This window comes from Lissotriton helveticus, chromosome 4_1, assembly GCF_964261635.1.
Source record: "Lissotriton helveticus chromosome 4_1, aLisHel1.1, whole genome shotgun sequence".
Lineage (NCBI taxonomy): Eukaryota > Metazoa > Chordata > Amphibia > Caudata > Salamandridae > Lissotriton > Lissotriton helveticus.
Genome location: NC_136063.1, coordinates 1270797756 through 1270824923, shown reverse-complemented (window position 1 = coordinate 1270824923; position 27168 = coordinate 1270797756). Strand labels below are relative to the sequence as shown.

Genomic DNA, 27168 nt, shown 5'->3' with positions numbered 1-27168 from the left:
ATCCAGCAAATCAACGGCTTGTTTTGTCTTCGTTCCCGCCGGAACCCGAGCACAGAGCCTGACAAGACCCAGACTTCCAGACCTCTCTGACCCTCTCTTCATGACTGCAGCACAGCTGAGATCCGTGGAGGCGACAAGACACGTGGGACCGGACATCTTGGAAAGCCTGCAACTTGCTAACTGTGCAGCTCCTGAGGCATCCTCGAAGCTGTGCACTGGGGACTGAGAAACCCCGAACCCGAGCTCCACCTGCACCGGAGATCAGCCCTCCACACTCCACGAGTTCTGCGTGGGGCCCTTCTGCTTGTGTTCTGCTCGACGCGTTGTCCGGTTGCTGGCCCGTTGGCTAGTAGCCTCTGTAACGACAATCTTTTGAACCACATTGCTGGTATGGTTGCTCCAGACTGGCCCTTGCCTCCCTGCAAAGATGAGGCACCTCAGACCTTGCTGGTCTGCACCAGAAGCCTTCTTTGAATCCTGCGTGGGTTGCCTTTGCCAAGGCTCGTTGACTCCAATCCGGAAGTCGACCCCTCCATCTGTGAGAACCTTCATGGGACAGCTCCTCTCCACACACCTCCAGCGTGGCTGAAGAGACAAGTTTCAAGACAGCACCTGATTGCTCCTCGACGTCGTCTGGTTCCTTCCTAGTTACACCCTGTCACTGGTTAGTGACCCAGACTCTGTCCCCTCTGCTTTCAGGTCCTCTTCATCTTCGATCCACCCTTGGATTCACCCAGACATCTTCCTCCTGGTCGCCTGCAGCATCTTTCTTCAAATGCTCCATAGGACTCAACGGCGAAACCCGACACATCTTCACACCTATGCACCCGCCGTCAGTGGGTGAGGTAACGCGAGTACTTCGGTGCTCCCAAGGGTATGGACTATCCAAGTGTCTAGGTTTTTAGTTGTTTCCTCCTAGCTAAACCGGAAGTGTCCTAAATCCTTCTAAATCTAACTTCTAAGTCCCCATTGACTTTGCATTGACTCACGCTTGTGTGTAAAGACACTGCACGCGCCGCCTGGGGGCCTCTTACTTCTAAACTAAGGTTCAGATAGCGTAGCCCCAGCGATTCCCTAGGCCTTTCCTTTTCTTGTGACGTGGTACTTTTACCACTTTCTTAATATATGGTTTGCTTCGCTCCTAGGGCCTAACTGTAAATTGTGCAACTTAACGTATTCTGACTAAGTATCTTGTTATGTGCTTTTGCCTCTGATCTCATAAAAAGTTCGGAGGAGTGAGTTAGTAAATAAATACATATATATTTTATATATATCCTGTGTGGTGTCCTTTCATTTGATATTCAAGGCGTTACATATGGTAAAACAGCGGGCTTTACACGCCCTCAAGAGTCTTTTAGCCTAAGACTGTTCTGTCCACGCTACCACTAGGATAGCTGGTCTATAAGGTTGACTTACAACCATCACCATAAGGGTTGTTTGGACTGGTGCAAGGTGTTCACTAGAATAGTGAAAATCATATACCAGGCCAACTTCTCACAATATCCACCACAATCAATGGATGTTAGCCTCCGTATCATTTGACATTAATCTAATCAATCAGGAGTGGGGGAGGAGGAGGGGGGAGCGAGGCACACATGGAGCCTCCGCTTCTACGCTATTGCTAAGTCCTGTGACATGTCTCTCAACGTTTAAATTCCTTTCCTGGTAAGCCCCTAATTGCTCGGAGGAATGTGGAAAGTTGTGGGCTCTAGGCCTACATACTATGTAAATAAGAGACACAGACACATAAGTATAGTGCATAGAACTGACGACAAGCATGTGCACTCGGGCTCTTTTATTGGCAGGGTCATCTGACTGGTGACAGCTGTGTTGGGTGGGTGTATGGGCCAGCGCTCGTGGGAAGGACTGGTAAAACACTAGACTGTGTCCAGCAGGACACAACAGACTGAAACGCTATCTGGCACATCCATTTTGCGGAGGAGTGAGAAAGGTATAGGTAGAAGCTCATTGCTGAGGTTAACCAGTTGAGTCAACTATTTCAGTTAGACCTTGCAACCACAACGCTCTCATCTTTTGCCCTTCACGCAAGCGGCAAGTGTATGCCCCGTACCTGCATAGAAGCCCACCGCTATTACGGTTCTGTTATGTTGTAGTTAGTCGTTCCAAGTAAGCCACGTCTAAATTGCACGCGGCTGGCTTGGAGCCTCTAGCACCTTGGGCTTTGTAGGATGAAAACCAGTGCCACAGAAGAAATTACTGCTTGAATATGAGACTACATAATGTGATCTATTACATTTATAAACTTCTGGGCAGAATGTTATTCAGGAAATAGGGTAGTAAAAAGAAGATTCAAACTCTTAGCATGTACTGTGCCTGCCAAATCTATGCCTAATTGTTGCAGCAGCTTGGAACGGAGAATTATCATTAAAGATGAACAGTGTGAATCCTACTGCGGATTGGTTAGCAATCCCAAGACTTGTTTTCTTTATATCGCAAAAGTTTTGGAAGCGCCATTGAATCACTGCTGCTTGTGAATGCTATGCTTAATTGCTGCTTAGCGCTACGATGTATTCAAGAAATTACATCCGTTGATTACCATTTTCGGCGAAAGAGCAACCAACTAAGACGCTAATAAAGGCCGTTCATCATTTCCTAGTCTTCACACTTTTCTAGTCAATAAATGTGATGTATTTTATTTAAGCACAATCATATGCGCTGTATATTAACTTTTCCAGGCAGTCTTTGCTGGGCACAGAAAGGACAGATGTATGGGAATTGTAAAAAATCCAGATATGCATAAAAACTGTTCAAGTGCATAAAGCAGCCCCATCTGGAAGACATCTAACAGAAATGAAGTTGTACAAAACCATTCCATTGATAATAAAGCTAATTTTTATGGGTCTGACAAGTATGTAATTATGTTCAGTGGTGCTTTTCAGATTTTATCACAGTCAATAAACCGCAGTGGTAATTTCATTCCCATTTGACATATTTACATGGAAACATTTGATTGGAGGAATTAGTAACCCTGAAAGCCTTGATAGATATGTTTTAATGATCTGTGACCTGCGCAGTCCCTCATCTGTTTATTGTTGCAACAGGCGAGAAGTCGTTCCTGTGTGACCTCTGTGGCTTCGCGGGTGGGACCCGGCACGCCCTCACAAAGCATCGCCGGCAGCATACAGGTCAGTCCAAGCCGTCTTTCATGTCTATGCCCTTTGTTCCTACAGGAAAGGCTCGCGCAGGCGGATACAGCCTGTGAAAGGAAAGCCAGTGGCTGGAATATTGCACCTGTCCGCCATTTTCTTTCAATCTTCTATTATTCGTTAAAAGTGCAATGTGGGCTAGATTTCACTTTCTCCTTGACTTTTTAAGTGGCTGAAAAATATTGAGTTGCAAAGGTCAGGTGTCCAATTATTGGACACTGAAGCATATTTTCTCAAACTGATATGAGACAGCACACGAAGCTTTCATTTTGTTTTCGGGCTTGTATTACTGTGTCAAATATTTTGCTAAGCTAAAGCAAGTATTATGGATAGAGAGCGGGGTTATGGATTGCTCATATTTGTTTGTGATCACAGAGCTTTGTGCCCTTTAATTTCACAACTCAATTTCTCTGGCGTTTCCATAAGCAACCTCTTTAGAACACACACGCCCAGCCTGCCTCACTTAACGTTCACATTCAAACGATTAGCAACCTCTGACATGCTGAGTACTTCCTTCCTTTCCCACATTCACTCGCATAGGTGGTGGTGTGGGTGAGACTAGTTCAGCCCTTTGTTGGAATTAAAAGAATTGTGGGATCTCGCAATGAGAAGCTTGTCAGAGTCGAGAGATAAATAATTTAGTGATCTCTGATGGTGTAATCAAAAAATATGTTTGCCACTTATATGAAACAGCTGAAAGGGTGGCAGGTCTTACAACTTATATCACATTTCAGTAGGATGGATAATCCGATCTTGTTTATGATGTATTGCACTGAGATTTTGGACGAAGCAGTGGGTGATCTATCTTCTAACTGGGTCTAACGGAGGACAATACCTGCGTGAGGATCCTTCTTGTTATCTCTGTTGTCTGCTTCATCACTATCCTCTGGTTGAGACATTCTAAAGAGTTCTGTTGTGATTAAAGTCTAGTTTAAGGAATCTGAACGCCACACACTCATGGGTGATTGGACCATCTTGTGAGATTGACTAAAAGCATACAGTAAATTGCTGTTGCAGATCACTTTTAGCAAAAGGGGCAACACCAAATCTGTAGAAGGTCTTGTAAAGATTTCTCCTAGAGCAAATGCATGCTGATGAACGAAAGGCCACGTGGCAAATGTCTTTCCTGACTTGGTTTCAAGCTGATTGTGTAATTCTTTCTTGTTAATTCTTTCTTCCAGTATACTGGAAGCATCTGCTAGTGTTACTAATGTCAAGGGCTTTATATACATTTGCTTTTTAGACACCTGTAACTCGAATACAAATGTAGCACCTTCCAGTTTCGGCTTTTCAGTACATATTAACAGGAGCATTGCTATTTTGTTTGTTTACAACGCCACATTAATTTAACATACATCCTTTTGCTGTGATGGGACAGTCAGCGTTACTAAAAATGGGGGTTCTGCCCCGCCTCCTATATATATGTTTTACCAATCTGCCTATCTACATCTTCCAATACTCGATCAACAGGTTAGGGACTTGAGCATAAATCGAGATGCAGGGTGGCCCTAACAAAGCTCTGCCCTCTCACAGACAGAGGGGGCTTAGCTGCCACACACTTCGAGCGATATTACATAGCTGCCCAGATCCAATGGGATAGCCCAGTGGCTGGTTGGCCTACACCTGTTTGAGATAGCCACATCCTCACCTGGTTGGAGCCCACCTGCAATTGCACACTTGTTTCACCCATGCGCAAAAACACAGGTACCATAATCCCTCTTACAAGGATTGTCGCTTTGATGCTTTCGTAGATGCATGTGCTTCACTAATCACATGCTCCCCTACGCTCTGGGGTTGGCGTTGCTAGGTACGCCTATGGCTACTGGACCAACGAAGACAGCAAAAATGACAGTATGGCATCTTGCAGGCTTGCGCAAACTCGCAAACCTGTAAAGAGATGGCACTCTGACGTCATATGAAAAACTGATGGAAGAGGACGGCCTGTCACCAGGCCAGTTTTCGCTCCATAATTCGCTGATTGCTACACTGGGAAAACATAGGGTGACATAAACACAAGCCACCAACCCATCACCTGATCCAATACTTTCCAGTGATGGGGGCACAGACACCTCACACACTGGCTGGCTGACACTCTGCACTCTCACACTGTTCCACAACACCTCATTTTGCAACATCGCTGGGAGGCGTATTTGTCACACCTCTACACAGACAATGAGTGGTCTGCCTTATTGGAGGGACCTTGACACATGCCACAAAATGCCTAATTCTAACTTATATAGTTTTACATACCTCACCAACCCAATTCACGATCCAATACTTACAAGTGATGGGGGTGTTGACACCGCACACACTGGCTAGCTGCCTCTAGTTGACCTCCAAAATAATGACCCCAGTTTTATCTGCATTTAATTTCAGACAATTATCCCTCATGCAAGTAGCAATAACCTTCAATGCAGTTATTAAAGTTGACGGCCATCTGTAATAAACACAATTATCTGTGTTTTGTCCGCATATGAATGGCCTATAAGCCAAAGGGTCAAATCAGTTTATCTAACCCCTTCCATGCTCATGACGAGCTCAGCTCGTCATGCAGCACAGTGCTCGTGTGCTGATGACGAGCTGAGCTCGTCATGACCACACCCGTTTCTATTGACCTTCAGCACAGCAGAAGATCAACTCAAGCAGCCAAGGTGCTAAAGGGATACATATAGATTGAATAATGCAGGGGTTAAGGAAGATCCCTGAGATACCCCACATGGAAATGCAAGGGAACTTGATTTACACTGACAATTGGTTACTATTTGTGTTCTGTCAGTTAGGAATGATTTCAAAAGATTCAGCGCTGAATGTTTACTGCCTAGTTGTACAGGCATGTTGTTGTAGGTGTTGGACGGACGGAGATTGGAGACGGAGACGCTACGTTACGTGATGTCTGATGTCACAGCCAGCGGGCCGCCGTTGCTAGAGCTTCTCCCCCGCTGTGCCACCGCCACTGCTTTGAGGTAGTGTGGGAGGTGTACAGGCTGTGGGCAGCAAATCTGAGGCCGGAGGCTCGAGCCCAGACCGGTCCGTAGAAAGAGTAGAGAAGTTTCTGCGCTTGGCATTTGGGATGCGAGAGCAGCACTGAGCGGGAGGCGAGGTAAGGCCAGAGCACAGTGGTAGCAGCTGCCACCTGCTGAGTGTGTGTCCCGGACCATCGTGTAAGCGCCCCAGCTATGTCTGGGCGCTGCTTGCGGTCGGCCCGGTGAGTTCTCGCTCTGAGCCCACCTCCCTCCTTTACTTATCCCCTCAACACACTGGGGTTAACATATAAAAAAAATTGTTCTAGAACCCTGTGCAGGTTCCGATTCTCTTTCAACTAAAGAGAACATTGGATTCCAACCTCTTGCGCATGTGGGAGAGTAAAGGAAAAACAATTCTTCACAGTGAGCTGGTAATGCTCTTTCTTCAACCCGCAACTGGCAAAGACAACACATATTGTATCATATTTTTACGCATCTAAGTGAGAATGGCTGCAGCTGTGTGTGGCTGTATAGCTCGGTGAGTTCAGACCCGACCTACTAAGGGGCACTGCACCGTGTTGTCAACCACCGTCAGCTACAGTCAACTGCATTAGGGGTACAAGTGGTACTTAGGGCAAAAGACATCATTGTGCCTTTCTTTCCCACTGCTGGATTCTCTGCACAATATATGCTACAAACGCCAAGCCCACCAGGCATAAGTCCTGAGAAGTGGAATTTTAAAGACACTCTGCGGATGTGTCCAGCTCACCTTTGAGGAGTTCTTGGTAATATAGAACAGGCTACGCCCAGGGCAAAGTGTTCTCTCCACGAGTTTTAATCTTTATTGGGTCTGCAAACAAGGCTTGGAACCCGCAACCCTCTCTACTGGCGTAGAAGCGCTTGGCTTTAGATCGGTGCGGCCTGGTCCAGCAGTGGATCCGCATCTTTACTCTCCCTCTTGGTCCTTGGTCTTGGGGAGATCATACTAAAATACATATCACCCTAATAAGACTCTGACTTCATGTTTAAGGATTTATCTCAGATAATATAGCATTTTCTCTTCCGCTTAGGTAGTACTTATTGATTGAATTTGTCCTTTTAAAATTCTACCCAGGAAGAAAGCTGAAGAAACTGCACCTGGCTGAGATTAAAGCCAGTGATAGTGTAGCTAAGGGTAGAGACATGACTGCCAAGAAGCTGCGTTCTGGGAAACTGGTTTTTATAATGCCTGCAAAAAAACTAAGAGAATCCTTTAATAAATAAGTAAATCACGATAAATACCTTAAAAAGTTTTTATGCTATGTCCACCTCCTTCTCTAAAAGAGAGAGGCAGGATCAAATAAAACGGCAGCTATTAAGAACAAGGCTGAAGTGCTGCCTGATAAGGTTCAGGTGGATATAGAAATGCTCAGTGGGTCAAACCTAGTTCCTCGTGTACCTGGAAATAGCAAGATTTTGCCATACGTTGAAATAAGTATTGAAACCAGGGAGGAAGGCCCTCTATTGGACGATTTTACCCTCCCAGATATCAAGATGGACTTGGCCATGAAAGGCCCTCAGCCAGCTAAAGTACTTACTGATACTCCATCTTTATCAAACATAGGGGAAAACATAAGGGATACACATATTGGTCCCTCCATCAAGATGCAGCTCTTTACTAGTAACCCCAGTGGAATCTCAATAGCAAATTCAAGGGCATCAGACACTTCAGATTTGTTCCTGAGTCCACACTTACCAAGTAGCCAACCAGGGAATAGGGCTGTGCTCTCTGAATCTTTGCATTGCCTGGAAAAAGTTCTGTCCTCAATATTGACCTAGATGGAAAAATCGGTGTCCAACACTGATCATAGTTTGGATTCATTTTTAACATCCTCGACTAAATCTGTCATTTGGGACCAAAGACTTCAGAATGGAAAAACCTCCCCACCTTTTTCTGCTACCTCTAGTATGTCAGTACTTCCCAAAGGGAAATGCTTAACTCAACTTCAACATCATCGCTGTAGTTCAATTCCAATCAAATTACCTCAAGTAAACGCTGCTTTAAATGTCAGATGCAGGGACTCCAGTACTCAGGCTGCTGCACCTTTTAGTAGGAAAAAAAAGTGGAAGGAAAACGTGGCTCTATTTGGAAAAGACCAGCTTTTTTTTTTGCTTGAGGGCTCTGCGCTATTGCCATCGTCATCCCCTTGTCCCAATGTGTCAAAAGAGAGTAAGGTAAAGAGTGTCTTTCCTATTTTCCTTAAAAGTAAGGATACAATAGTCCAACCATCTGTAGCGGAGGACAATAAGATCAATAGTAAAAACAAAAATGTCCACCTGCAGAAAATGTCAAAGAGGAAAAAGCTCCGCAGAATAAATAAAAAAAGAACAAAGAGATTGAGCTTTGACTTAAATTGGACCATGTACTTCACCTTGATTGCAGCAAGGGGGGAAGAAGGACAAGTGCAAGCTGAAGCTATACAAGAGTCTCTTTGTCGCCACCAAAGAACACCCATGTTCAAATACTAGATACACAAGGAGAAAACACACCAGCTTCCAGCCCAGTAATATCGATATCTCATAACTTGAACCCTGATCTTGCATTATTTTCTTCCACATTAGGGGAAAATGTTATTTATAATCCTAATGGGAGAGGGCCCAGGGGGGCTATCTTGGCTAGTCGTCCAATGGCAGTGCCCCTGTCCCTAATTTTGTTGTCTATTTTTGTCCAAGACTTATATCTGTATAGGTCCTTTTTATTAGGTTATTTTTTAGACATCCCGGATTTTCAAATAGTGCAGAGTAGTGACCTTGATACGGTTCAAGTTTTAAATTATGGTAGCCACGGAGGAGCTAGTGTGACCTTCCATTCTAGGGTAATCTCTTACCTAATCATCTTGAACAGTGATGAATTGCTATGTCGAGGGATTAATGTCCTCATTCCATAGAAGGAGAGACCTTTTATAACATCTTCACGGACCTCCCTCCAGCAGAAATCCCTTTTTGTAAGGAAGAATACAAAATGCAGATCTCTTTTGAAGAAGGTGGTAGGAAAGTCTCACTGCGTAGTGAGAGAGAATAAACAGATGCAGACTATAGATGAAGTCTACAGGAAGTGGAGCTGGGTGGCAAGGGCTCTCAATACCAATAACTCTACTGGACTGAGGTTTAAGAATTATCCTTTGTAAGGGTCTCCAACTAATCTCTTGGAATGCAGCCGGCATATACACTGATGCAACTAAATTGCTATTTCTGAAAGAACAGAAAGCTTATATAATATGTATTCAAGAAACTTAGACGGTAAAGAACTGGTCTATAGAAGAATATATACTGTGTTAAGACGCCCTGCATTCCTTGTGAATAGAGGACACGCGAAAGGAGGCATAGCTATATTGCTTAGACCCAACTCCAGTTCTTAGACCCAACTCCAGTTGGGTGTATGAAGGTTTTTCCCAGATCTCTAATTTAATACAGGCGGTCAAGATAGTTTTTAAAAAGGACCAAGGAAATATAAGCTCACTGTTAATTGTAAATGCTTACATTCCCCCAGTCCCCTCCCATGCTCACCTACTGAAGGATCTGTTTGTTTTTATCTCCACCATTATGTTTAGAGAGTAGTGCACACATCTAGTATTGGTGGGTGATTTGAATGCCAAAGTCTTTACTCACAATATAAACAAGGGGAACCCAATAACCCAAAGACATCTGGGAATAAAGCAAAAAGTAGGAACAATGATGCCCACGGTACAGTTTTTTTGTATATATTAATTGTAGGACAGATACCACTAATTATCTTTCCTTGACACAATCTGTTATCTTCTGAATTAAATCAATCTTGCATTTTGAATAAACTTCATTCCTATATATATGCATGTCCATCAAATTGATAACTCAGAAAAAATATTGATTTGTATATTATGTTTAGCTTTCTCCTTATTCTCTTATTTTTTAAAACATTTAATCCTCCAACTTTCTTTCTCTGATTGCCCAGGAGTCTGGATTACCCTGTGAGTAAGGGTCTACGGAATTCTGTATTACTTTATTAATGGATTCAAATTCTGAGTAAATGGTTAAATTATTGACTGTAAGTAGTAAGCCGAATTCCTGAGTCCCATCCAAGTTATTTAAAGTTTTAGGAGAAGACATAAAACATATAATTTTAAACAGCTCTCTAGAGGAGTTAGAGGCATTGATTTTGTTATTAAAAAATGAGTCTTTTCTTTTCTAATTGCTAACTTGTAACCCCTAAACAAGGTTCCACATATATTATAATATATATATATATATATATATATATATATATATATATATATATACATATATATATATATATATATATATATTCACTCAAAAAACTATAGGTTTTAGTGGTGTTATAGTTAGCTGGACATTTTACTCATACAAAACCAATGAAATTGCTCCTATATAGTTAGTTGTACTAACTATATTTCGCACACCCGCAATCCACTGCTGATGATGTCACATATTAGATCATTCATGACATGGTCAGTGACATCACTGATGACATCTCAAATGACATCACTGATGACATCACTGATGACATCATCCAGTGAATGTGGTTTGCTTCGTTATTTAAATATGCATTATATATATAGCAATTTACATTGAAGAATGAGTGGATATATATAAATAAATATTTGGATGGAGGATTTAGTAGCAGTGTAATTGACTGTTTACTTGACCAATTTATAATGTCTCACTAAATATAGTGGATAGTGACTAAACTGTGTGAATATCTGTATCACTTTGTCAGTTGTTGTGTAAACTTATTCTACAGTTGGTTAGTAGCTATGTGAAAGTCTATATTAGTTATTGATTAGTTAACTGAGTATTTGTATGTGAGTGTGAAAGTGTGTGTGGTTCGGTGGGGGGTGTGTGACTGTCCAAAGATGTGTGAATAGTTGATTCAGTAGATATATGAAGTTAAAACTACATGTTCTAACAGTTTGGGTGAGGGAATCTCTTTATGGGTGTGGTGATGAGGAAATATATTTCTCAAAGGTACAGGTCCAACAAACTAGAAAAATAAAAGGCAGAGTATGTGTCAGTTGTATATAAATAAGTATACATAAGACACAATGATTGTTTGAGTGACTGTATGGATAACTGTATACTTGTAATAATGATTTTATAATTCACTAAGTATGACTTACTATCTAAATGAATAGAAGAAGTGGTGTTTGTATAAGTGTTTTGCTAAGTAAATATGTAAGTATGATCCATTGTTTGCATAAGTGAGTAGGATGACTTCATATGTGAATAGGATGCTTGCTGTTGTTTAATGTCGATATAGATGTATAAGTATGTTTGATAGTGTTCTATTGTTCATTGACAGCATGTATGAGTGAATCCATAGGTAAGTGATTAGATGTGTGTATACATCTATGAATCACTGAGTGGATTTTTAGATGCTTGTATTGCTGTGACAATGGATTTAAATATGATACTCTGTATTTTACAAACAGTGATGAAAAATTGTAATAGTGTATGAAAAGGTGTATGTGATTGTCACGTGGATGATGTCATCAGTGATGTCATTTGAGATGTCATCAGTGATGTCATTGACCATGTCATGAATGATCTAATATGTGACATCATCAGCAGTGGATTGCGGGTGCGCAAAATATAGTTAGTACAACTGACTATATAGGAGCAATTTCATTGGTTTTGTATGAGTAAAATGTCCAGCTAACTATAACACCACTAAAACTTATAGTTTTTTGAGTGAATTTCAAAGGCTTTTTAAAAACGAATTCCTAACTATATAACTCCTGAAACCTATGGTTTTTTCAGTGAATTTCAAAGGTTTTTTTAAATGCTAATTCCTAACTATATAAGGCCTGAAACCTATGGTTTTTTCAGTGAATTTCAAAGGTTTTTTAAATGCTGATTCCTAACTATATAAGGCCTGAAACCTATGGTTTTTTCAGTGAATATATATATATATATATAACATTTCTATGGCAAAATGAAACCCCTCATTTTGTTCCTTTTCAAATTAAATGTATTAAGTGTTACCACTTTATTCCAATCAAGATGACTTCAGGTGTGCCATACTTTTGTCATAAGTAAGACTGTTCGCGTTCTAGTTGTTCTTTAGAACACTCTGGGACATTCTGTCATTGGGCTATAGTTGGGCTACATCTGGCTGATATTTGGGCTACATTTGGGCTCTTTTGTCTCTGGTGGCCATCTTGGGAGACTGCATATCAGAATTTTTTTAATGAAATATAAGAGGATTTGAGAAGTCACTCAAAATGTGCCCTAATTTTTCTTTCTTCAGCACTAATCATAATTTCTATGGCAAAATGAACCCCCTCATTTTGTTCCTTTGCAAATTAAATGTTTTAAGTGTAAACACTTTATTCCAATCAAGATGACTTCAGGTGTGCCATACTTTTGTCATAAGTGTGGAGAAGCGTGGCTCAGTGGTTAGAGGCAGCAGACCTGGAAGCTGAGATCAGCCGTGGACCAGGGTTCGATTCCCCGCCTCGGCGGGTCTAGGGCTAAAAAATTCCACGGACTCGATAATTCTCGTTCCAGTGCCTACTCAACTCACGGGGTCACACTCTGCGACTCTGGGCAATAGCTTGCTTAATCTTCACTACGGCCCCTCGCGGCGGGATGCCTGGCTTTCACCTTGTGGACACCCTGCCAGGGTATCTCACAGGGGAATACCAGGACGGGTTCCCTAAGCAAGCGCCGAGATGCCTACGGGTAGTCGTGCGCTATACAAGAGCGTAATCATTTCATCATCATTTAATTTCATTTCATAAGTAAGACTGTTAGCGCTCTAGTTGTTCTTTAGAACACTCTGGGACATTCTGTCATTGGGCTATAGTTGGGCTACATCTGGCTGATATTTGGGCTACATTTGTTTTTTTTTGTCTCTGGTGGCCATCTTTGGGCTACATTGGGCTACATTGGGCTGCATTTGGGCTCTAACATATATATAGCCCAATGTAGCCCAATATATATTTTTTCAAAGTTAATTTTCGTAAAAACCACTGGAGCACATATCTTGAGACATAGCAAAGGCACATCGGGCTACCAGTCCCTACAATTTTGCCAAGTTTGGTGGAAAACCATTCAGCCGTTCGGGCTAAAAGTGAGTCCAAACGCCCTATGGAAATTAACATGGGGAAAACACGTTTTGGCACCCCCCTTTTATCTCGGCCCCCGCTTGACGAATCCCCCCCAAACTTTCAGGGAAGGAGCGGAGCGCCGCGAGGCAAAGTTAAGGAAAATATCAGGAAGACTCCTCAACCGGCGCCAAAGTTATTCCCAATAGAATGTTGCGATTTCCCTATGGAAAACAATCCTAACTATATATACCTACTGGCTATCGCCAGTAGGTAATAACATTTCTATGGCAAAATGAAACCCCTCATTTTGTTCCTTTTCAAATTAAATGTATTAAGTGTTACCACTTTATTCCAATCAAGATGACTTCAGGTGTGCCATACTTTTGTCATAAGTAAGACTGTTAGCGTTCTAGTTGTTCTTTAGAACACTGCGGGACATTCTGTCATTGGGCTATAGTTGGGCTACATCTGGCTGATATTTGGGCTACATTTGGGCTCTTTTGTCTCTGGTGGCCATCTTGGGAGACTGCATATCAGAATTTTTTTAATGAAATATAAGAGGATTTGAGAAGTCACTCAAAATGTGCCCTAATTTTTCTTTCTTCAGCACTAATCATAATTTCTATGGCAAAATGAACCCCCTCATTTTGTTCCTTTGCAAATTAAATGTTTTAAGTGTTAACACTTTATTCCAATCAAGATGACTTCAGGTGTGCCATACTTTTGTCATAAGTAAGACTGTTAGCGCTCTAGTTGTTCTTTAGAACACTCTGGGACATTCTGTCATTGGGCTATAGTTGGGCTACATCTGGCTGATATTTGGGCTACATTTTTTTTTTTTTTGTCTCTGGTGGCCAACTTTGGGCTACATTGGGCTACATTTGGGCTCTAACATATATATAGCCCAATGTAGCCCAATATATATTTTTTCAAAGTTAATTTTCGTAAAAACCACTGGAGCACATATCTTGAGACATAGCAAAGGCACATCAGGCTACCAGTCCCTACAATTTTGCCAAGTTTGGTGGAAAACCATTCAGCCGTTCGGGCTAAAAGTGAGTCCAACCGCCCTATGGAAATTAACATGGGGAAAACACGTTTTGGGACCCCCCTTTTATCTCGGCCCCCGCTTGACGAATCCCCCCCAAACTTTCAGGGAAGGAGCGGAGCGCCGCGAAGCAAAGTTAAGGAAAATTTCAGGAAGATTCCCCAACCGGCGCCAAAGTTATTCCCAGTAGAATAATGCGATTTCCCTATGGAAAACAATCCTAACTATATATACCTACTGGCTATCGCCAGTAGGTAATACAATTTCTATGGCAAAATGAAACCCCTCATTTTGTTCCTTTTCAAATTAAATGTATTAAGTGTTACAACTTTATTCCAATCAAGATGACTTCAGGTGTGCCATACTTTTGTCATAAGTAAGACTGTTAGCGTTCTAGTTGTTCTTTAGAACACTCTGGGACTTTCTGTCAGTGGGCTATAGTTGGGCTACATCTGGCTGATATTTGGGCTACATTTGGGCTCTTTTGTCTCTGGTGGCCATCTTGGGAGACTGCATATCAGAATTTTTTTAATGAAATATAAGAGGATTTGAGAAGTCACTCAAAATGTGCCCTAATTTTTCTTTCTTCAGCACTAATCATAATTTCTATGGCAAAATGAACCCCCTCATTTTGTTCCTTTGCAAATTAAATGTTTTAAGTGTTAACACTTTATTCCAATCAAGATGATTTCAGGTGTGCCATACTTTTGTCATAAGTAAGACTGTTAGCGCTCTATTTGTTCTTTAGAACACTCTGGGACATTCTGTCATTGGGCTATAGTTGCGCTACATCTGGCTGATATTTGGGCTACATTTGGGCTCTTTTGTCTCTGGTGGCCATCTTTGGGCTACATTGGGCTACATTTAGGCTCTAACATATATATAGCCCAATGTAGCCCAATATATATTTTTTCAAAGTTAATTTTCGTAAAAACCACTGGAGCACATATCTTGAGATATAGCAAAGGCACATCAGGCTACCAGTCCCTACAATTTTGCCAAGTTTGGTGGAAAACCATTCAGCCGTTCGGGCTAAAAGTGAGTCCAACCGCCCTATGGAAATTAACATGGGGAAAACACGTTTTGGGACCCCCCTTTTATCTCGGCCCCTGCTTGATGAATCCCCCCCAAACTTTCAGGGAAGGAGCGGAGCGCCGTGAGGCAAAGTTAAGGAACACTTCAGGAAGATTCCTCAACCGGCGCCAAAGTTATTCCCAATAGAATGTTGCGATTTCCCTATGGAAAACAATCCTAACTATATATACCTACTGGCGATAGGTAATAAAATTTCTATGGCAAAATGAAACCCCTCATTTTGTTCCTTTTCAAATTAAATGTATTAAGTGTTACCATTTTATTCCAATGAAGATGACTTCAGGTGTGCCATACTTTTGTCATAAGTAAGACTGTTAGCGTTCTAGTTGTTCTTTAGAACACTCTGGGACTTTCTGTCATTGGGCTATAGTTGGGCTACATCTGGCTGATATTTGGGCTACATTTGGGCTCTTTTGTCTCTGGTGGCCATCTTGGGAGACTGCATATCAGAATTTTTTTAATGAAATATAAGAGGATTTGAGAAGTCACTCAAAATGTGCCCTAATTTTTCTTTCTTCAGCACTAATCATAATTTCTATGGCAAAATGAACCCCCTCATATTGTTCCTTTGCAAATTAAATGTTTTAAGTGTTAACACTTTATTCCAATCAAGATGACTTCAGGTGTGCCATACTTTTGTCATAAGTAAGACTGTTAGCGCTCTAGTTGTTCTTTAGAACACTCTGGGACATTCTGTCATTGGGCTATAGTTGGGCTACATCTGGCTGATATTTGGGCTACATTTTTTTTTTTTTTGTCTCTGGTGGCCAACTTTGGGCTACATTGGGCTACATTTGGGCTCTAACATATATATAGCCCAATGTAGCCCAATATATATTTTTTCAAAGTTAATTTTCGTAAAAACCACTGGAGCACATATCTTGAGACATAGCAAAGGCACATCAGGCTACCAGTCCCTACAATTTTGCCAAGTTTGGTGGAAAACCATTCAGCCGTTCAGGCTAAAAGTGAGTCCAACCACCCTATGGAAATTAACATGGGGAAAACACGTTTTGGGACCCCCCTTTTATCTCGGCCCCCGCTTGACGAATCCCCCCCAAACTTTCAGGGAAGGAGCGGAGCGCCGCGAAGCAAAGTTAAGGACAATTTCAGGAAGATTCCTCAACCGGCGCCAAAGTTATTCCCAGTAGAATGTTGCGATTTCCCTATGGAAAACAATCCTAACTATATATACCTACTGGCTATCGCCAGTAGGTAAAACAATTTCTATGGCAAAATGAAACCCCTCATTTTGTTCCTTTTCAAATTGAATGTATTAAGTGTTACAACTTTATTCCAATCAAGATGACTTCAGGTGTGCCATACTTTTGTCATAAGTAAGACTGTTAGCGTTCTAGTTGTTCTTTAGAACACTCTGGGACTTTCTGTCAGTGGGCTATAGTTGGGCTACATCTGGCTGATATTTGGGCTACATTTGGGCTCTTTTGTCTCTGGTGGCCATCTTGGGAGACTGCATATCAGAATTTTTTTAATGAAATATAAGAGGATTTGAGAAGTCACTCAAAATGTGCCCTAATTTTTCTTTCTTCAGCACTAATCATAATTTCTATGGCAAAATGAACCCCCTCATTTTGTTCCTTTGCAAATTAAATGTATTAAGTGTTACCACTTTATTCCAATCAAGATGACTTCAGGTGTGCCATACTTTTGTCATAAGTAAGACTGTTAGCGTTCTAGTTGTTCTTTAGAACACTCTGGGACATTCTGTCATTGGGCTATAGTTGCGCTACATCTGGCTGATATTTGGGCTACATTTGGGCTCTTTTGTCTCTGGTGGCCATCTTTGGGCTACATTGGGCTACATTTGGGCTCTAACATATATATAGCCCAATGTAGCCCAATATATATTTTTTCAAAGTTAATTTTCGTAAAAACCACTGGAGCACATATCTTGAGATATAGCAAAGGCACACCAGGCTACCAGTCCCTACAATTTTGCCAAGTTTGGTGGAAAACCATTCAGCCGTTCGGGCTAAAAGTGAGTCAAACCGCCCTATGGAAATTAACATGGGGAAAACACGTTTTGGGACCCCCCTTTTATCTCGGCCCCCGCTTGACGAATCCCCCCCCCCCAAACTTTCAGGGAAGGAGCGGAGCGCCGCGAGGCAAAGTTAAGGAAAATTTCAGGAAGATTCCTCAACCGGCGCCAAAGTTATTCCCAATAGAATGTTGCGATTTCCCTATGGAAAACAATCCTAACTATATATACCTACTGGCTATCGCCAGTAGGTAATATATTTATATATATATCATGCCCCTGCTCTATTTTCGACCTGCCTGAAGGACTGACAGTTTGAGGGGGCCTAAGGAGAGACTTTGTTCGAATGAAACAATCCCGCATCAGCCTTCAAAAACCCAGCTGCTTTTTTCCTCGCCTCCGATCAATTTTACCACTTTGGAACAATCTTTACCCTTCCCCACAACACCAGCCTGGAGTGTATAAACATGTTGCATTCTGGGGGTTGTGGTGCGCAGACATGAGTCGTACCGCAACAGGTGAGCGGAATCGCATGGGGGAGGAGCGGAGTGGCGCCTTTAACAACGAGCGGCAGGTTGGCTGTTCGAGACTTTGTCAGGTGTTGGGCGCTGAGGAAGGCCAATGCGCCGAAATGCATTCGCCGCCACCAGACTGCTGTTTTCTATTTTAATAAAGCCCCTCCTCACATTTCCCCTCGTGGCTGCTGCTTCTCTTTTCTGTTGGGGAGAGACTTACCTGTATAGGTTCTGCGCACAGCCAGAAGCGCATGCAGCAAGCCCCTGTCGTCAAGGGTCCTGATTTCTCTGGTCAGCTCCACATCTCCGTGCTACAGTTCCAGTTATGGATCCATCCGGAACCCGTCCCTCTCGCAGGATGATCGGAGTGGTTGAGGTCGAAATATACCTCTTTCAGGGCATCATGCCCCTGCTCTATTTTCGACCTGCCTGAAGGACTGACAGTTTGAGGGGGCCTAAGGAGAGACTTTGTTCGAATGAAACAATCCCGCATCAGCCTTCAAAAACCCAGCTGCTTTTTTCCTCGCCTCCGATCAATTTTACCACTTTGGAACAATCTTTACCCTTCCCCACAGCACCAGCCTGGAGTGTATAAACATGTTGCATTCTGGGGGTTGTGGTGCTCAGACATGAGTCGTACCGCAACAGGTGAGCGGAATCGCATGGGGGAGGAGCGGAGTGGCGCCTTTAACAACGAGCGGCAGGTTGGCTGTTCGAGACTTTGTCAGGTGTTGGGCGCTGAGGAAGGCCAATGCGCCGAAATGCATTCGCCGCCACCAGACTGCTGTTTTCTATTTTAATAAAGCCCCTCCTCACATTTCCCCTCATGGCTGCTGCTTCTCTTTTCTGTTGGGATATATATATATATATATATGATGCCATCATGCTTGTCTGAGTGATCTAAGTTGGTCAGAGAACCATGGAGCTGTTGTCAGATCCTTGTCACTCTGAGTTGCCTTAAAAGCGGCAATCGTGACCAAAACAGAGGTAAGCCAGGCTGAAAACTGTTTTGCGGACAAATTGCCATCCTCAGGGTCACTTCTATTACTATTCGTACGAGGCGGTGGAGAAGCAGTCTCGCTTAACCACTTTCTTAATAATTTAATTTGATTATAGTGCTGAGTTCCATGTTTAAGTACTTGAAAAGTCAGAGCCCTGGACCCGCCAACCGACCCCACCGATTCTGACATCGCCGCCCGAAACCTCAGACAGTGGATTGAAGACTACGCCAACACCCTAGCCCCGCTTAAGAAGCCCAACATCAACCACTCCATCAAGAACTTCAGACCTCCAAACACTCATGCCGAATGCTAGAAAAAAAATGGCTCCAAGACCGCACGTCAGACAACCACGCAGCCCACAAGGACGCCATTCGCAGACACCACCAACTCATCAGAACAACCAAGAGATCCTCCTTCAAAGCCCGACTGGACACCAACGCACACGATTGCAAAGAGCTCTTCAGCATCGTGAAGGAACTCTCCAACCCCAGCGCCAACACCAACATCCCGCCCTTGCAAGAACTGTGCGACTCACTGGCCACCTTCTTCCACCGCAAGATCATAGACATCCACGACAGCTTCAACGCACCGCCAGACCCAACCGTGACTGACCCCACCCCCTGCCCCAACCAGCTGACATCCTGGGCCCATGTCATTGACGACGAGACACGAAAGATCATGAACTCCATCCACTCGGGATCACCAGCAGACCCCTGCCCACACCACGTGTTCAACAAAGCACTCGCGACATTCCCGGAAAGCTGAAAGCACGCCGAAATCAACGCCCTCCTCAAAAAGCCCAAGGTGGACCCCAAGGACCTCAAGAACTTCCGCCCCATCTCCCTGCTTCCCTTCCCTGCGAAGGTCATTGAGAAAATCGCCAACATATCGCTGACCCGCCACCTCGAGGACAACAACATCCTAGACCCGTCGCAATCCGGATTCAGGCGGAACCACAGCACCGAGACAGCCCTCATTGCCGCCACAGATGACATCCGACGCCAACTAGACAACGGTGAAACCTCAGCCCTCATCCTCCTGGACCTGTCAGCTGCCTTCGACACGGTCTGCCACCACACACTAAGAACACGCCTCCAAGAAGCCAGAATTCGGGAAAAAGCTCTGGACTGGACCACCTCCTTCCTCTCCGACAGAACCCAGAGGGTCCGCCTCCCACCCCACCGTTCCAAAGCTACCAACCTCATCTGCGGCGTACCCCAGGGATCATCCCTCAGCCCGATGCTGTTCAATATCTGCATGGCCCCCTTCGCTCAAGTGGCCCACCAACACGACCTGAACATCATCTCCTACGCTGACGACACCCAGCTCATCCTCTCCCTCACCAAGGACCCACACACCGCCAAAACCAACCTCCACGAAGGAATGAAGGCTGTCGCTGAGTGGATGAGGAGCAGCCGTCTGAAGCTGAACTCAGACAAGACGGAAGTCCTCATCCTCGGCCCCACCCCCACCCCGTCTGCCTGGGACGACTCCTGGTGGCCGACAATGCTAGGAACAGCACCGACGCCCACGGACCACGCACACAACTTGGGATTCATACTCGACTCCTCCCTCTCCATGTCCAAGCAGGTCAGCGCCATCTCCTCCTCCTGCTACAACACCCTCTGCATGCTCTGCAGGATCTACAAGTGGATCCCGATCGAAACCAGAAGAACGGTGACCCAAGCCCTCATCAGCAGCCGGCTGGACTACGGCAACGCACTCTATGCGGGAATCCCGACCAAACACCTACAGCGACTACAACGCATCCAGAACGCCTCGGCCCGCCTGATCCTCAACCTCCCTCGACGCAGCCACATCACCCCCCACCTCAGAGACCTTCACTGGCTCCCCATCAACAAGAGGATCACCTTCAAGCTCCTCACCCACGCTCACAAAGCACTCCACAACTCCGGGCCAGCCTACCTAAACAACAGACTCAACTTCTATACCCCTGCCGGCCAGCTCCGCTCCGCCAGCCTCGACCTCGCCGACGTCCCACGAATCCAGCGTACCACCTCCGGAGGCAGATCCTTCTCCTTCCTTGCTGCCAAGACCTGGAACACCCTCCCCACCCACCTGCGGCAGACCCCGGACCTGCTCCCCTTCAGGAAGCTACTCAAGACCTGGCTCTTCAAGTAGTAGCAGCAGCCCCCCCGCACCCCCCCCCCCGCAGCGCCTTGAGACCCTCACGGGTAAGTAGCGCGCTCTACAAGTTCTGTGATTGAGTTATGTTCATTGAGTGGAGATGGAAGGAGAAGACGAAGTAGTAATTAGTACAACAGGATGTGCAAGAAAAGCCCTTGAAAGAGTATAGTTAGGGTTATTCTTCTATAAAAAAAAAAAGGTAGGCGAGCTGTAACTTCTGGGAAAAGATTTCCAAAGTAATACAATGCTATCTGCTTGGTATTTGCTCAAATTGCTGTGGTTACACACCATTACCAAGCAACACGTCACAGCTGATCTTGGTTGCTCTTTGACCCCTCTCTTCTTCAAAAGAATGCAGCCTGTGTTCCACATGGTTGTGTGCATCAGACACAGGATCTTAAAGTCGCCTGGATGGTCGTGCACAAGGTGACATAACATGGTTACATTGCCCAACAAGCACTACATGGATCATATTTGTTGATTTTTCTTAATGGATGGTTTGATAAATTCTATCCAATTTTTATTTTTTCATTTATAAGTAACTTGCAGTTCTTAGTACTTTGTGTGGAGAGGTTCAGAAGAGGAAGTTTGTGGACTTGCAGTGAACCTTTTTCCGATGCATACTTCAATTCGCCTCACCACTTAAGCCCAGAGGCCCAAAACTGGATTTGGAAACTGTTCATGAAACTGCACCTCATGTCAGTAGGTGGTGCAATGTGACTCACTGGTGGTACCATCCTACCTCTGAAATTGAGAACAATTAGCCTCATATAGATACCAGCCCTGCATGGTGACATATGTTCCTAATTTTTCTACACTTTCTAAAATGGATCTGGCTCTCTGCTCAAAACTCTTTGTTTAGCGAATTCCAAATTTGAAGCAGGACAGTGAGCAAAGAATATGTCTCCACCAAAATCAACCAGTTTTAACCCGTGAAGTGCCCACTGATGTACATGACATCTGTCTTTAGTACTTGGGTTATAAGGCTGACATGAAGTCATGTGATAAAAGCTCTCTGATGCAACAGAAGCCCATCACTCCCCAGGTCACTCCCTACGCCGCTCGACCCCTCCAGGTCCCGAGTGCCCCAGGTTTCTTTCTTGCATTCCTTTTCTCCCCCACTGTGATTTTGTTGCTGCTCTCCTGTTTATTTCTATTGTCTTTGTGATTTGTGGTTTCTTAGGCGCTCCTTGTGCGCCCCTGCCCTCTGTGCTCCCCACGCTCCCCACCTCTGCTCCCCCGCGGCCCGCCCCCTTTTTCCTTTCTCTACCCCGTGCCCTCGCCCATTGACCGCCCCGCTCCCGCCTCCCAGCTGCTTCTCCCTCCCACTTCGCCTCTTATGAAGGGCGAGCGGCAACCGCGCAGCGGGCGCGCGCAAGGCGCGCCAAAGGTAAGCCCATCCGCACCTGGACCGCGCCCAGCGCCTGAACCCCTGGACCCCGCGCCCCCCGCAACGCCAGACTAACCTACGGCTCCAGCACCCTCCACTCACTCAACACCGGACGAGACCACCCCTGCTACCGAGCTACCCCGAAGCGCACCCAAGGGCCCTTCGCCTGCCGGAACTGCAGATTCACCAGCATCCAGCCACCAAACCACCAACCAGAGAACCCAACCACCTCCGCTGCATCCTTCTCAACACTCGCTCCGCTCGCAAACACGCCATCGAACTCTGGGACCTCCTAGACTCCACCGCTCCCGACGTCGCCTTCCTGACGTAAACTTGGCTTAATGCCACCTCAGCACCAGACATCGCCATAGCCATCCCAATTGGCTACAAGATCTCCAGCAGAGACCGCACCAACGGAGTGGGAGGGGGGATCGCCATCATCCACAAGGACACCCTCAGAGTCTCGACCAACACCGACGACACCCTCACCTCTGCCGAGCACATGCACTTCCAGATCCACACCGACCCCAACACCACCCTCAGAGGAACACTCGTCTACAGACCACCCGGACCACGACCACAGTTCAGCGACACCATCACCGACCTCGTCAGCACCCACACCCTCGCCTCCACGGACTACATCCTCCTCGGGGACCTGAACTTCCACCTCGAGAACAACGACGACGCCAACTCCACTGCCCTGATCGACAACCTCGCCAACCTTGGACTCAAACAACTCGTGACGGCACCCACCCATGCCGCCGGACACACGCTGGACCCCATCTTCTCCACTAGCCCCCACGTCTACTTCAACCACACCACCGAGCCCACTGGACCGACCATAGATGCGTCCACTTCTCCTTCAGGAAACCCACCACACACCACCGAACCCAACAGTTGCCATGTCGCTGCTGGGGCAAGGTCACCAAGGACCAACTGACTACCATCCTCGCCCTGAGACCACCCGCCGACCTCACCGACCCAGACACCGCCGCGTCCAACCTCAAACAGTGGATCAACGACTGCGCCGACACCCTCGCCCCTCTCAAGACCTCCACAACCAACCACACCAACAAGAAAGCCGCCTGGTTCACCGAAGACTTCCGGATCTCCAGGCGCACCTGTCGGAAGCTGGAGAAGAAATGGCTCCACGACAGAACACCAGACAGCCACACAGCCCACAAGAGCGCCACCCGCAGACACCACCAACTCATCAGGACCGCCAAGAGGACCGCCTTCAAGGACCGCTTAGACAACGCACACAACACCAAAGAGCTCTTCAGCATCGTGAAAGAATTCTCCAACCCCAGCTCCAACACCAACGACATCCCACCATCACATGACCTGTGCGACTCCCTGGCCGCCTTCTTTCACGGCAAGATCACCGACATCCACGACAGCTTCAGCAGCCTCAACTCCGACACCCCCGCACCCCCCACGGAGTCCACCACCCTTGCAACCACCACCTGCACCAGCCACCTGACCGCCTGGTCCAACGTCCGCGACGAAGACACCATCAAAATCATATACTCCATCCACTCCGGATCCCCATCTGACCCCTGCCCTCACCACGTCTTCAACAAAGCCAGCACAACCAGCGCGCCCCACCTCCGAAAAACAATCAACAGTTCCTTCGAGACAGCTACTTTCCCGGAAAGCTGGAAGCACGCCGAGATCAACGCCCTTCTGAAGAAGCCCAAGGCGGACCCCAAGGACCTCAAGAACTTCCGGCCCATCTCCCTGCTCCCATTCCCGGCTAAAGTGACAGAGAAGATTGTCAACAAACAGCTAACCCGCTACCTCGAAGACAACAACATCCTGGACCCCTCCCAATCCGGTTTTCGCAGCAACCACAGCACCGAGACCGCCCTCATCGCCGCCACTGACGACATCAGGATCCTGATGGACAAAGGAGAAACAGCCACCCTCATCCTCCTGGACCTATCAGCAGCCTTTGACACAGTCTGCCACCGTACCCTATCAGCACGCCTCCATGACGCCGGAATTCAAGAGAAGGCCCTGGCCTGGACCTCATCCTTCCTCTCAGGCAGAACCCAGAGCGTCCACCTTCCACCCTTCCGCTCGAAATCCACAGAGATCACCTACGGCGTCCCACAGGGTTCCTCCCTCAGCCTGACGCTGTTCAATATCTACATGGAACCGCTCGCCCCGTCGCTCGACAACACAACCTCAACATCATCTCCTACGCCGACGACACCCAGCTGATCATATCCCTCACCGAAGACCCCCACACTGTCAAAGCCAACCTCCACAGAGGAATGAAGGCCATAGCCAACTGGATGAAGGACAGCAGATTGAAGCTGAACTCAGACAAGACAGAGGTCCTCATTCTCGGACCCACCCCATTAGCCTGGGACGACTCTTGGTGGCCCCCATCGCTAGGCACAGCCCCGAACCCACAGACCACGCACGCAACCTGGGGGTCATCCTCAACTCCACCCTCTCCATGACCAGGCAAGTCAACGCCGTCTCCGCGTCCTGCTTCAACACCCTCCGAATGCTCCGCAGGATCTTCAAATGGATCCCCCCGACACGAGAAAAAACGTCACCCAGGCCCTCGTCACCAGCAGACTCGACTACGGAATCGCCCTCTACTCAGGAACAACAACCAAGCTCCTGAGACGACTTCAACGAATCCAGAACGCCTCGGCACGACTGATCCTCGACGTCCCCCGACGCAGCCACATCACACCCCACCTGAGAAGCCTGCACTGGCTCCCCGTCAACAAGAGGATCACCTTCAAACTCCTCATCCACGCACACAAAGCCCTACACAACACCGGACCCACATACCTCAACAACCGTCTCAGCTTCCACACCCCCACCCGAAACCTCCGCTCAGCCAACCTCGCCCTCGCCACAGTCCCCCGTATCCAGAAAACCACCGCCGGCGGCAGATCCTTCTCCTACCTCGCCGCCAAGACCTGGAACGCTCTCCCCACCAGCCTACGACAGACTCTCAGAAGATTCCTCAAGACCTGGCTCTTCGACCAGTAGCGGCCCCCCATCCCCCCCCAGCGCCTTGAGACCCTCACGGGTGTGTAGCGTGCTTTATAAATGTAGTGATTGATTGATCGATCAAAAAGCACAAAACCTGATGTTGCTAAAGACAGGAAGTGGGATTAGCTCTCTGTCTAAGTCCAGAGCCTTTTCCGGTTGCTGGTCATCCTCAGGAAAGTCCCGGACAAAGTCAATAGACTAGTTGTGCTGTAAACTCAATGAATCCAAGCGGCACACTCTCCTTTCAGTCCCACTCCGTGGAGAAGTTGCGCAAGTAGCATAGTAAAGACCTGCAGTCATTCAATTTGGAACCAATTCCAAGTTTAGAGCTGATGCAGTGCTAATTACCTGGATCGTTGTTGGCTCCACAGCAGATAGAGGCCTTCAAGAAGGCAATGCTGCAGCTGTTTGGGATGGGTGAGGCTCCTTCTATTGTGACTTTGGGTCTCCTGGCTCAGTTGGGACCAACAGTCAGATTTTCACCACCAAATCCTTCTCCAGCACCTACAGACCCTGCTCTGCTTTTGCCAGCCCCCCTGCCACCTCTGAGCAACACCTTTGCCACAGGCTACACCAACTCTGGATAGTTCAGTGCCAGCCCCTTCTTTGGAAGCACCAGTTCTATCAGGTCCCGAATTCTATGTCTAATCTGGAGCCACTGTCAGCTTGGTCTCAGCTATGTTAAGCTGAGATCACTAAGATGCAACTATGTGAAGACTATCCAGTGATGACTTTGCCTCAATATCAGTATTCTCAAAGTTTTCAGACTGATTCTGATGCAGTCCATAGGCTTGAACATGTCCGCCAAAACGTGGGCAATGAGCAGCTGAACAAATTGCTCCTCACTCACTATTATGATGCTGAACCAAATGTTTACCTTTAAAATGGTTGTGGTCTGGTTACTTCATCTGAGACAGTGTTGGACTCGCTCTTAGTCTCTCCACTGAGGTGAGTGCCTAATTTGAGGTGACCGTTCGTAGGGCTGCATAGGTCTTGGAGTTACAGTTGTCTACTGTAGAGACAAAGATGAATGCACTTAATGCAGTTTTGCAGCCAAGCCCCTCACCTTCTGAGCCTTTGCTTCCTTTTATTGATGCTAAAATAGAGGCTTTCAAAGCAGCCTTGGCAAACACTTCCTCTGTGCCAGCAGTGAACTCTCCAAGTGCTCATTGCCTCAGGCCAGCCCTGGGGATCCTGCCTTCTTGACATAACACCTAACACCGAAAAAAGACAGTGGTTTAGGCATCACAACAAAGGTGATTCATACCCTTTCTACTGCTCCTCTGGACACAGTCTAAATGTATTGATGCCAGCAGCAAGAGGTTTTTTTTCTCTGCCACTTTGGCCTTAGATCCTAGAATTCTGCGTTTGGTTCTAGCCTTTAAACACACACGCACACGCACACACACACACACACACACACACACACACACACACACACACACGCACACACACACACACACATGCTCTGAGACTCCCTTCCGTAAAACCTTTGCACAGTTTGTTCATGATGGTAAGATGTATCCTGCAGATCGTTCTGGATACCATAGATTGTGTTGGCCTTGCCATGAGCATCAGTGTTCTTTTTGATGCCGTGCCCCAATGCGCGCCATAGATCTTTTCAAGGACATTCAGTCATCCTTGGTGGACATGCTTTTGGTTCCAAATTCTTCAGCAAGAAAGCAGGGCCTGTCCTGGTGCTCTTTAAGGGTAGTACGACCATGGCTGGCTTGCTG

The 27168-nt window shown here is 46.0% G+C and overlaps 1 protein-coding gene across 2 annotated transcripts in view; it reads left to right on the top strand.

Annotated features, from left to right (window-relative positions):
* The window catches only part of ZNF407 (zinc finger protein 407), a 1826025-nt gene that overhangs the window by 1128670 nt on the left and 670187 nt on the right, over positions 1–27168 (top strand). For both annotated transcript variants that reach the window (XM_078687829.1, XM_078687830.1), the window contains exon 7: positions 3063–3146. In XM_078687829.1, the coding sequence (XP_078543955.1) occupies positions 3063–3146 (84 nt within the window). The remainder of the gene's footprint in view (positions 1–3062; positions 3147–27168) is intronic.